At 29.8% G+C, this 13,069-nt stretch overlaps 1 protein-coding gene across 1 annotated transcript; it reads left to right on the plus strand.

The window, feature by feature from the left end:
- Positions 1-9,959, plus strand: LOC142330528 (uncharacterized). Its single transcript, XM_075375863.1, has 2 exons — positions 1-65; positions 8,840-9,959. Exons 1-2 carry the CDS (start codon positions 23-25, stop codon positions 9,883-9,885), a joined length of 1,089 nt encoding a protein of 362 aa, XP_075231978.1. The 5' UTR covers positions 1-22; the 3' UTR covers positions 9,886-9,959.
- The last annotated feature ends 3,110 nt before the right edge of the window (positions 9,960-13,069 follow it).

Here is a 13,069-nt window from a genome sequence, read left to right on the forward strand (position 1 = left end):
GGTTTTTACTTGAGCTTACAACATGGCTGGACGAATTGTGCGAGGAATTGGAGCTATTGGGTCAGGTAAGTAATTTTAATATATATTTATAAATATAATTTTAGGATTTATTTATTTATTATTATTTTCTAATTAATTCTTAATGTAGACTGTAGTTTTATAGTATTACTTCTTTTTGTGAATAAATACATAATATACTGATGATTCTATAAAATTATATATTAAAATCAAATATTTAAAAATATATTAATAATAATAGCATTCAAAAAATACATAGTATGTTGGATTACAATTTTTGGAAAAATTAAACTTAAAATTTCACCAAAAAAAAAAAATCTTAAAATTTTTCTTGTAAGTCAACTGAAATAAAGATAAAGATATTGAAGCACCTGCTAGTTCTAAACAGTAGTTAACATTATAAAATGTCATATGAACACTATATATTCATCTAACCATCTCAATTTTCTTCTAACTGAATACTAATAATGCTTTTATATTATCTACTATTAGAATCAAACTAAGCATTATAACTTATGGAGCTAGAAATTTCTAGTTCAGATTATTAGACTATTTCACAGATGTTTGGTGCTTTTCCAAAGCACCAAAGTTCATTCTGTTAAATACTAAATTAATGATATGCTTATTTTTATAACACAAACCTGTTTTGTTCTTTCTCACTCTGTAAATATACTGTAATAGCAGCTACAATTTCCAAACATCAAACTGAAGTATATCCCAATGAAAGAATTTTACAGAATTGAAACAGAAGCAAACCTATATATGGTAAAACTCAAAATTCATAGTCACACTCAATACTCATAACATACCACTGTGTTATCAGATACACTGCTGCTTTTTAATGCCAAAATATACATTATGCAGACTTCTTTTGCAGAAACTAGTTAAAAAAACAATTTTCTATATTAGAAAAAAATATAATCAAATACTATCCCAAAGTTTAAAACTTGCAAATAAGCTTTAATCATTTTAAAAGTTATTTTGAAAACAAAATCAAAATAGCAAGTAAATGAAAATAATATTAAAACTGTATTTTTTAATAACCTAATAGCTCTCTAACTGTTGGAACATTTTCACATATAGCAATTAAATATAATGATAAATTTTTAATGACAAACTAAACTTAAGTTTAATGGATGTTTTCATTCATCTAAAATCATTTTTAAACATGGCGTAATAAATTTTGTGTTATTAAAATAACACAATTTAAATTCTTATAATTTTGTATGAATTAATTTGACAACCAAATGAATCAGTAGTATTTATTTAAAAAACTGAATACTTACTATAACACATATTGTTTAGAAGCTAAAACAGATATTAAAACTTCAAAATATTGCAAATAAGATTGGCCTAAAAAAAATCATTTGAAAAGATAAAAATTATGCTCCAAAAAACTAACACAATTAAAAGAAGTAAATATAAACAGTAATAAAGTTAAAATAGTAATCCAATTTAAATACCTCAAAGAAATAATAAAAAACAACCTAGATGAAAAAAAACCTTAATGCAGATGAGAACAAACTAACTAAAGCACAAAAAATTAACCTGATACACCTACACTAAAAAAAGTTTATCCATAAATTCAAAAATAAAATGCTACAACACAGATATAAAACCAGAAGCCATATATGCAGCAGAAACATTCTTTCACCTGAGCAAACAGTGACAGACCCCAGAAAATCAAAAGGAGAATTGGAAGAACCTGCATCAACAAAAGTACCAACAAGACTGGCAGTGGTGGATTATACCCAACAAAGTCACGTACAAAGAGTTAGAACCCATCACTAAATCCATGAGTAAGTGGGACTAGGATTCTTTGGATACGTTGTGAGGATACAAGATTTGAGACTTCTGAAACAGCTGGTACAGTACAACCTCAACTCGAAAAACACCCAAGACAGGATGCAACTGGATGAGAGAAATAAGAGAGGATCTGAAGGAAATTGGCTACACACTATAAGTCTCCACAGACAAGATAAGATTAGATGAAAAATATCAAGGACAAGTAGACTTGCTTCATACACACAACACAAACATTTTCAATACCAGAAAGGGCATTATACAGATTGTGTAAATAATTCTCTTTTCTTAAAATTTTAAAGATTTTATTCCATCCTAAATTATCAAATCTTTTCTGTAGATCTATCAAATAGGTAACTTATCATTTTTAAAAGCCTCATTCATATCTGAAACCAATCTTAGGATCAGAATGACCTCTCTCTCCTCCTAAAATTTATTTATTATTTCTCTTTGTTTCAGTCATAATCAGGTTAATATGGATTATATGATGTATAATGTTTTAAATAATTAAACCATAGTACAACATTCTTTCATTTTTCTCCACTTTAAATAAAATTCAGAAGTATTTTGTCAAAGATCTTACTTTGAATAAGATTTAAAATGAATTGGATCATGTTCAACAAAGTAAAAGATCTGAATGAAGTCAGTATTTTTCCAAGATAGTTTAATGTAATCTAGCATAATGTATTAAAATTTATTTTGTTTTCGTACAGTCAGTTAAGTTACCATTAGATTTTTAATGAACATCATTAAAATTGATCACGTAGAATTTTTTACATGTACATATGTTTATTTTTATATATAGAACTAAACACATACAGGCTATAATAAAATGATAAGCTTTATAATAATTTTAAACTATTATGATTCTTAACAAATGCTTTGCTCTGAAACTGTTTATTTATTTTAGTAGTAAACTATGTAATTTCTAATAAATGTACACAATTATTACTCTTACTTAGTAATGCATTGAAATTACTGAGTAACAGAATGAATGAATGAATGAAGTATATTCTTTAGAAAGTAGACATTGAGTGAAACTAAAAATTGAAGAAAATTGAAATAATGATTTACCAATATTTTTAAAAATTCAATTGAATCTAAGTATAAAAACAATTTCAATTAAATAATAAATAATCAGATACAAACCCTATATTCTGAAAAAAATAATAATTCTAAAAAGAATAATTAAAGTTTTAGATAAAACATAAGCACATACTTTGAAAAAATGACAGAAGAAAAATTTGCTAGTGGACTTTTACAACTAAAACACTTAATGTAAAAAAATCAAGCAATTTCAGTTAGCCAAAACCACAATAATTATTAAATGATAAAATATAAAGATAAAACTGATTTTCCAACTGTGTAAAAATATGTTTTCAGAAGATACTTTTAGAGCTGTGGCATAACAATATATTATGTATTGTGTAGTTTATTCATATATTAAATGATATATCATTTAAATGATATATCATTTAATATATAAATAAATGTAGAATCAACTTATTTTAATCAATACCAGTAGGAATAAATGAACCTCCTTATATAGTTAGAACTTATCGGTTGACTGGTGTCATTCAATTTTTAAATCATCCTCAGTCTTAATTTTTAATTATAACTTACTATTATTAACATAAAAAATCAATGGTCGGACACAGACAATGGCAAGACCTGCGATTTCAGTGGTGTAAAAATCATACTTGATCAAAACTGTTTACTTACCATTGATTAAAGTATATGTTCTTTGCTGAGTTTCCTGTTCTATTCTGAGGTCAAATAGTGAGTTTCATAATCTTCCAAGAATACAGATATTTAGGGGATTGGCCCACAGCATCCTATCACATTGGAGGGGCTACCTCCTTATGACCTTTATGCTAATGTCTGGACCTGCAAGAGTACTCAGAACTCCAGAGAGTTTGTTTTTTCTACTACCTCTGCTTCTTGAGACAACCCAATCTTCTGACCCATTCAAGGAGAATGTTAAATTAAGGTTACAATCCCCAGTTCCGTGATAAATTAGTGCAGCAAACTAGTATCCTTCTGGGATTGTTACCCAGTTTTCCACTGGTTGCTCAACTAAACAGGGTGCACCTCTTGCTGGTTAAATGTTAGAGTTTGAGTAAGTAAGAAAATAAGCAAGCAAATAAGTAATCTATTCTGTTCACTCCTTAGGATAGTTAAATTATTTATTTTATTACTTTCTTTAAAGAACTTATTATTTCTTTGTGAAAAGGAATCCAAAATTCCAGTTTTCTAGAAATTCAGAAACTGGGAGAATTACCAATGAGTAAACCAGTGAATTTTTCCTATTTATATAATATGGCTGATCTATTATCGTAGCAGTACATCACTCCCATTTTAAATGTCTCCAGCAACTTTGAAATAAAATGGAAAATACAAACCCTTTTAAATAATATCATTATTTCCTATAACATTTTGTACATAATCTTGTAATTTATAACTGTAAAAAATTTTTAAATGTTTGTTCAACATTTTAAAAATACCCATAAAAATTAAAGAATTTGTTCTTATTCTGCTTCAATCTGTTAGGAGTAGTTAAAAGAGACACTTCAATTTTTATCATATATTATGTGTGGTGTACTTTCAAAATTTAATTCTAATTTCTTAACAATTGGGTAGCAATATACAAAGAGACTAAGAAATTCACTCTTTTAAGAGGTTTTAAAGGGAAACCTTGCAGTATGTTTGAGAAAGGTGTAACTAATATGTATGCTAAATTTCAAGCTTTTATCACAAGTTCAGAAGATATACAGATATTGATGAATGCAACTTAATTTTGAATTATCCTGCTCGGAAATAATTTTAAGGAATTTCTAAGTTGATGAAGAATAATATCCAGAATGTTGTTAAAGTTAGTATTTATTAATTAAAACAAGGTGTGCAAATCTTAAAAAAATTCCAAACAAATTTTTTTATCCCCTCCATTGTTTTATCATCCCCTTTGGGATGTGTTAGCAAAAACTCCTTTGTAATAGCAGATTACTGCTGAGGAGAATATCCCTACACTTCTTCTGGTCTTGGAAAACCTTTTCATTTCCTATTTAATTTAACCTTTTAGGGATTGTTTATAAAAATATGTTATGCTTAATTTTTATAAAAACCCCTTTGAAATAACTATGCCAAATTTCAAAATTCTACCTACTCTGAAAATAGATTAAAAGATTTGTGAAGATTGAATCAGTCAAGATTTTTCCTGTTCAAATATATATATATATATATATATATATATATATATATATATAAGTTCAAACCTGTTTTAATCATCTCAAGAATAACTGAACACCTTCAGAATTTTTAAATATTAAACGATTCACATTCAGAATTCTGGTTCTGAAACATTCTGTTTTATAGAACTTTAAAAACTTATAGTATATTAATGTCAAAGTGGACTTCAAATTAATACTGTAAACGTAATCCAATTTAATTAAAGGTTTTATTAATTATATTTCAAAATATACCAAACTGAATATCAGAAAAGAAAATGTTTCTTATAAAAAATTCACCTTTTATAAAAATAACTAACACTCCATTAATAAATAATACATGTAAATTATAATTTAAAAATCATAATAAGATGATTTGAGGTTTGAAAGATGTTTCTTAATTGGTATGTCCTATTCAATTGTATTATTGAGTGTTATCCATTAATTAATAATTAATACTGATAGCCAGTGTAACAATATTAAATAGATACTAAGTTTATATATATGAAAATGAGTCATAATTACATTATTCAACTTGTTACATAATTGAGGAAAAATTAATTAATATATTATCTACGAGGGCTATTCAGAAAGTAAGGAACGTTTTGGAATTTTAAAAAAACCAAGCACAAGAAAAACCTTTTATTATATACATGTGAAAGAGGGACTAAAATACTACTTTTCAACATAATCACCAAACAAATTCAGGCACTTATCATAGCGCTGGACAAGCTTTGAAATTCCTGTGTCATAGAATTCTGCCGCCTGTGATCTCAACCATTCAGTGACGCACCCATCTTGCACAAAATTTGTGGTAGCCTAGCTTCTGTGAAACAATTTCAAACTATAAAGTCCGTGAAACTTGTGGAAAACATAGGGAAAACTTGTGGAAAGCTCAGTTATTGTGAAACGGCGGTTTTCACGAATCTTTTCGTCAACTTTGGAGACCAGATCGTCAGTCGCAATGCTCGGGCGTCCACTCTTCTCTTTATCGTGAACGTTTGTTCGGCCATTTTTAAATGAATGCACCACTTCCTGACAGAACTTTCACTCATTACGTTGTTCCCGAACACTTCACACAGTTCCCGATGAATTTCTATTGGTTTAAAGTTTTTTGTCAACAAAAAACGAATCGCAGACCGCACCTCACAACTGGCGGGATTTTCGATTGCAGCACACATTTCAAATTTGTATATAACAAAAAAGGGCAGAGATGTTCCCGTTGTCACGGCTGGACGCTGACTGAGGTGCCGGGCACGAACACACCGATATATACGCGATTGGCGTGCGCCTGGCGGCGTCAGGTGGAAACGTTCCTTACTTTCTGAATAGCCCTCGTATTTATATAAAAAACTTTTAAGCAAAGCATTTGTTATTAGGCATGACAATTTATATTAATGATAACACTAGGATATGATTTTTGTTGGTTATAATTATGGAAAAAAAAGTTATTTAAATGATAAAAATAACTTCTTTAAATGTAATTTCTTTCCGTCCACAGTTACTCATTTAGTGGAAGAAAAAATAAAAATAAAATTTAAACATGATCTTTATTATGTGCATGCATGCCCATGTGGTGTGAGCATAGTATTTCTTATTTTATATATATATATATATATATATATATATATATTTGCATGCAAGAGAGAGAGAAGGGCCTCTCTCTCTCTCTTCTCTCTCTCTCTTGCACCATGGCCATTTGTCAACTCAAAATGGCCACCATTGGGATCTCAGAAATTAGTTTTATGAGAAATTTTAAATGAGAGTCCTTTCCTAGATTTTCCCTACATTAAATATACAATATTACCTTTTTGAAATTTACATCATTTTGTTACAATGATGGCCAACTTCATTATTTCAAATGGAAACCTCATGTTTTTATTGCAATTTTGGGTAGAAAGTAAGAGATTTTTATTCTTGGATATTTTTCTACAATTGCAGCTGTTATGGAGCTATAATTGTAACTTACAAAAATAATAAATACAATGCTAAATGATTATCAGCTGTTTTTTGCATTATTAAAAAATTACTCAAATTTAACTGTATACTCATTGATGGTTAATATGTCGCACTTATTCATTAGTTCTTTGAATTGTCAAAAAGTTTACTTTTTGAGAACTTTAGATTTTAATACTTGTTAGTTTTTTTTTGAAGTGTTTATTTATCAGGATTTTTATTTTAATAATGTAGTTTGACTACAAAAAGTGGATGTGCTGGTAATTAATTTTAACAGAAAAACAATTAATTTTAACAGTAACAGAAATTCAACATTAGCAAAAAATACATGTGTACAGCGATACCATAATAGATTTTCACCTCACCATAAACTATTTGCAAGAAATGATATAAAAAGTATAAATATAAAACATCATAAACTATATACAAAGTAATGGATCATTTCATTTCAGAAAAGATGACATTGTCAGAACAGAGATGTTATTGAAAATATTGAGAAATCTTCTGGCTTTCTTTGAAGCATATCCTACAGCTTCTATGAGGGAAACAGCGCAATTGGTACCCCCACCATATCTTGTGCCTTAATAGCAAGTGTACTGCAGAAGAACAGTTATCAAAAACCTGCAGTTCTTCACACTACGATGCCTGATGATGAAGGAAGACGCTTGAATTCAGCAAATGGATTGCAGAATAAGTTGCGTAAATCATCTAACATTTTGTTTAATATTATTTGGTGTGATGAAACCAATTTCTCCAACTGAATGCACAGTTGAAAAAAGAACAGTATTGGTCAAAAGAAAATTCATTAATTGTAAGAGAAGTTCACAATCAAGTGAGATTTTCTATAAACTGCTGGTATGCCATCATCAACAATCGAATTTTGGCTTGTGCATTTCTGTGAAAGAAATCTATGGGAGCTTAATACCATTAATTGCTGAAAGACATTCTACTGCCATCTGTTGATGTCTTGCCTTTAGATTTGCAAATGCAAATGGTTTTTCAACAAGACAGAGCTGCAGCACATAACTATGGCAAGGTAAAGGAATTTCCAAAACAGGTGGGTTGTTAACCAAGAAGCTGTTGCTTGGCCTGCGAGAAGTTCAGACCTTTCTCCATTAGAATACTTTGTGTGGGATATGTGAAAAATTGGTTGTACACATCTCAGAATGCTTCAGAAGTAAAAATAACAGCCAAGGTAGTTGAAGTTTTATTTAACATCCATCACAACACATTGTTGTAAGCTGTTAATGACATATGAAAGTGCCTGCTGGATTTTGAAAATGTATATAATTGATAATTATATAGATTCTTTTGTAGTTATCCCTCCTTAATAAATAAATCTAAAACCACACTGTTCAAGGTAAAAGTTATACCTTTACTTTATTTACCACTTTACTTAATTTTCAAACTTTAAAAATATTATTTGACAACCAAGTCCTAATACATAGGTTTCCATTTAAAATAATACAAATGGCCACCATATTTGATTTTACAATTGTGGCACTTAGCTCTCTAAGGACTGTATCTGTGTATGTGTGCACACACACACACACACAAACACACACAACCAATAATCTAAAAATACAACTAACAAATCAAATTCACCAGAACAATTAACAGACTTAATTTTCTAAATATAATCAAAATTTGATCAATATTGAATGAATGGTGTTATTGTTAAATAAACTCTCAACTATAGAAATGATCTTAAGTGGAAGTGGATCGAAATTACAACTCAGGAATTAAGGGAATATTGAGTTATTTACTCCTAATTTAACTAAAATGAATACTTTAATTAGAAATAAAACGTAAATAATGAAATAAAATTTATTTCACAGCAAATGTAGTGCGAGGAGCAATTGCGTTATTTCAAAGGATAAGACACCCATGGAAAGATAAAATATTTGGTACTGATCCTACTACAAAAAAACCAATTTATTGTACACACCATTTGTGTCTATCAGGAGGATCACAACGCGGTTCTCATCATGGAAGCTACAGAATAGCACAACGTAAACCATGGTTATTCAATAGAAAACCATTAAAACAAGTAACAGTAAAAATTATAATCGATTCAACCAATAAGCAGATAAGTAATGAACTAAAAAATTCTGAAAAAATTGAATCATTAACACAAGATTCTTCTCTTCACCTATCACCAGCACCACCATCATCATCATTAAAAGCTTATTTGTATCACCCTGAACAATCGAACACACTTGTTGGTCATGAACAACTGCCATACAGTTTCCATAATCCATGGCTACATTATGAAGTAGGAGAAAATAATCATTTTGAATCTTTTGGTAAACAAGAACACGGCAAAATTGAAACAGCACCTGTAAAACCAAAAGTTTATTATTTCAATCCACTGCTGCACAGATCACGTATAACAAATTATGTAAGAAATTTACAACAGACCTTTAACACAAGTCACTGCCATTTATGTAAAAGACCACTGGATACTAATCATGAATCAATAAAATTAAATAACAAAAACATTAAGGATGATAATAATGATGATGATGATCTTATTTCAAGATTAAAAAATGATAAATTATCATTACTAAGTATGAGAAGGAAATGGTATTGGGCAAATAAATTGAGAAATATAAGAAATTCACTATTAGAACAACTAAAGCCAGAAAAACATCCAAAACATATTGCCACATACAAACGTACGTATATTGATTTATTACTAAGAGCATTAACAGAATCTAATGCTTTAGTACCTATTTTGCAATCACCTAAGTATCTTTCTTTAATTGAGAAACTTGTTTCAAGCAGTACAGGTAATCAAATGGATATGTTACAGAGTTCAGCTACAAAGAAACCATTATTATTATTGCCTTATTACAAGAACTCCAAGGACTCAGAAAACTGAAGTCGGTTAATATATATGAATTTTATACAGTTATTAGTAAATAGATTCATAAGGATAAAAATAATAAAGAATTAAACAGAAAAAAAGGTAATTTTTCTTTATTAGTATATAATAATTAAAAAATATTTTTAATTAAGGTACACCAAACTTAAACAATATGCTGATTGTTTTTGTAAGTGTAAAAGTACTTGTATATGCTATGAATAATAAAATATAGAAATTATTTTAATTTGCCTCATGTTGTCCATTTTGATAAAATTATATAGTTTCATAATAAGTTTTCAGATACAGGAACTAAAGGACTGCATATTCTTCTTTCCTTTTTAATACATTGACAAGGTTAAAGATAATTTTTTTTGCTTTAAGCAAGGCAGCAAGCAGCAAATTATCCTTATTTATTTTTACATCTTTTTAATTAAGAATATAAATATTAATTTGCAACTAGTTAAAGCATTATTTCTATAAATAATACAATAAAATAAATGTATTATAAAAGATAATTGCAATAAATAAAAAATACACCAATAATAATATTCTGATAAAATACTCACTTGCATTATTTCTCCACAGCAGTGTCATTTAAAAATTCATTTATATTGTTACAGTACACTTTTTCTGAAAACATTTTATAAGGAACTAGTGTATAATAAATGTCTATGAATTCATGTCCTTAAACCTTTTGGGGGCTGATTATGCAATTAAACATGAAATATAAGTATTATGGACTTTTTTCAAATAAAAATTCTACAATCAAAAATTTAGTTTCTTGGTCTTAAGTTATGTACAAACTTATCTTTTTAAGTAATTCAATTGGAATGAATGGGTATCAAAAAACTTCCAAAATGAATAGACTAGACAAGGTTAATATTTTTTAATTCAAAAGAATGATTTATACGATGTTACTTTAAGTCTTGATGACATACAGAAAAATTATTTTTGGTTAAATAATAAAAAGCTTTTCCCCCAAACTACCCAATAAATATTCATATAATTATGAATTTAAATATATTAATATATATTATTATAAATATTAATATACGTAATATATATATATATATACACGAGGTGCGACAATAAAGTAATGAGACTGATTTTTCTTTGCAAGATGTGGCAACCCTGCAGCTTGCGTAGGCACACCATCTTTGGCCTTGGTCTATAACCTACTTCTAGTCCAAGCGGCACATTGATGCAACTGCCAAGTCGAGAGTTGTGCTGTAATAAGTGAACACGTGTTTGTGTCTCTCGTCACAGAAATGAAACCGCAAAATATTGCGCAACGCTATGCCATTTCTTTTTGCGTTAAATTGGGTGAAAAGCGACGATAACTTATGGTAAGCTTCAGAAGGCTTTTGGAGAGGGGGTTGTCAAGAGCTCAAGTTTTTCGGTGGCATAAAATTTTTAGTAAAGGCAGAACGAATGTTGAAGATGAAGACCGCAGTAGACGACCATCAATCTCACGGACGGATGTCAACTTGACCAGGGTGCGTGAAATCGTACGATCTGATCGAAGATTATCCGTGAAAATGATTGCAGAACAACTCAACATTAATCGAGAAACGGTTCGTCTAATATTAATTGAAGATCTTGGTATGAGAAAGATTTGTGTAAAAATGGTCCCCAAAAATCTCAAACAACAACAGCGAGAAACACGGAAAAATGTGGCAGCCGATCTGTTAGAGCAAACGGAAATCAATCCAGATTTGTTGAGCCGTGTTATCACTGGTGATGAAGGTTGGTTTTTTCAATACGATCCAGAGACAAAACGCCAAAGTTCGCAATGGTGCTCAAAGGGATCACCCAGACCAAAAAAAGCTCGCATGTCAAAGTCAAAAGTGAAATGCATGCTTGTGTGCTTCTTCGATTCCAAAGGAATTGTTCATAAAGAGTGGGTGCCTCCTGGACAAACAGTTAACCGATATTTCTACAAAGAAATTTTAGAAAGACTTCGTAAACGAGTTCTTCGTGTCCGTGCCAACATTGCTGATAACTGGATTCTACATCACGATAATGCGCCATCCCATACTGCTCTGTCAGTACAGCAATTTTTAACCTCAAAACAAATTTCAGTACTACCACAGCCACCTTATTCACCAGATATCGCTCCGTGCGACTTTTTTCTATTTCCAAGAGTCTAAATGGCGGTCAAGGAACACCATTTTCAAACAACACAAGATGTCCAAAAAGCTGTGATGAGGGTCTTGGAGAATACTACAGAAGATGAGTTCCAGAAATGTTACCATCAATGGCAGAAGCGCTGGAATAAGTGTGTGCAATCAGAGGGGAACTACTTTGAAGGAGACAACACTAAACATGACTAAAACGGTAAGCAACATTTTTTTTCACATCAGTCTCATTACTTTATTGTCGCACCTCGTGTATATATATATATATATATATATATATATATATATACTTTTATAAATATATTTAAATGTGAAAGTAAAGAATAAACAGATGTATGACAAATAGTATTTATAGGTTTCATTATTTTTGATAAACAAGTTCTTGAATCGATTATCTGTCAGTAGCTTACTATATGTAATTCAATATGTGCTGTTGTAATAACTTCCGTTATTCACATCTTGTTATTTTCATTTTGGATAAATTAAAAATCAAACCGTTATCTCCAAATTATATCTCCAGTTCTTCCAGCCTCAAAGTAAGAGAGAAAGAACAATAGAGAAATGTCTTATGTATAATATGAGTAGAACTCCTTAACTAATCAGGAAACTGCTGGCATCAGCAACAAGCGTTATTTTCCCAGTAACGGCCCAGGGAAAGTCACAAATATTGATTAAGAAAGATAACAGGCCCAGTAATAGCAGTACAATACTAGGCAACCGGCACTTCTTCCAACCCTCAGTATACAATAGTGTAACAAGACCGGTTTAATATAGTGGACCTGAGTAACAGATTCCTACCAATTAAGACAAAAGTAGTAGAAAATATAATAATGGGAGGAATCCAGAAAAGAGTTAAAAAACCTTTTAGTAGAGGTAACAGATCCGTTTAATAATCGTTTTTTTTGTAATACTGTCCACTGACATACCTAAACAGATGTTCTTCCGTGAGAAGAGTTACCGATCCAGGTTAGGAATGCATGGGAACAAAAGGGATCGGTCGATCGTTCTCGCGCTCAACTTCCGACAGGTAAAGATAAGAATATAAATACTCCGGGGAAGAC

Source organism: Lycorma delicatula, chromosome 9 (genome assembly GCF_047948215.1).
Source record: "Lycorma delicatula isolate Av1 chromosome 9, ASM4794821v1, whole genome shotgun sequence".
Taxonomy (NCBI): domain Eukaryota; kingdom Metazoa; phylum Arthropoda; class Insecta; order Hemiptera; family Fulgoridae; genus Lycorma; species Lycorma delicatula.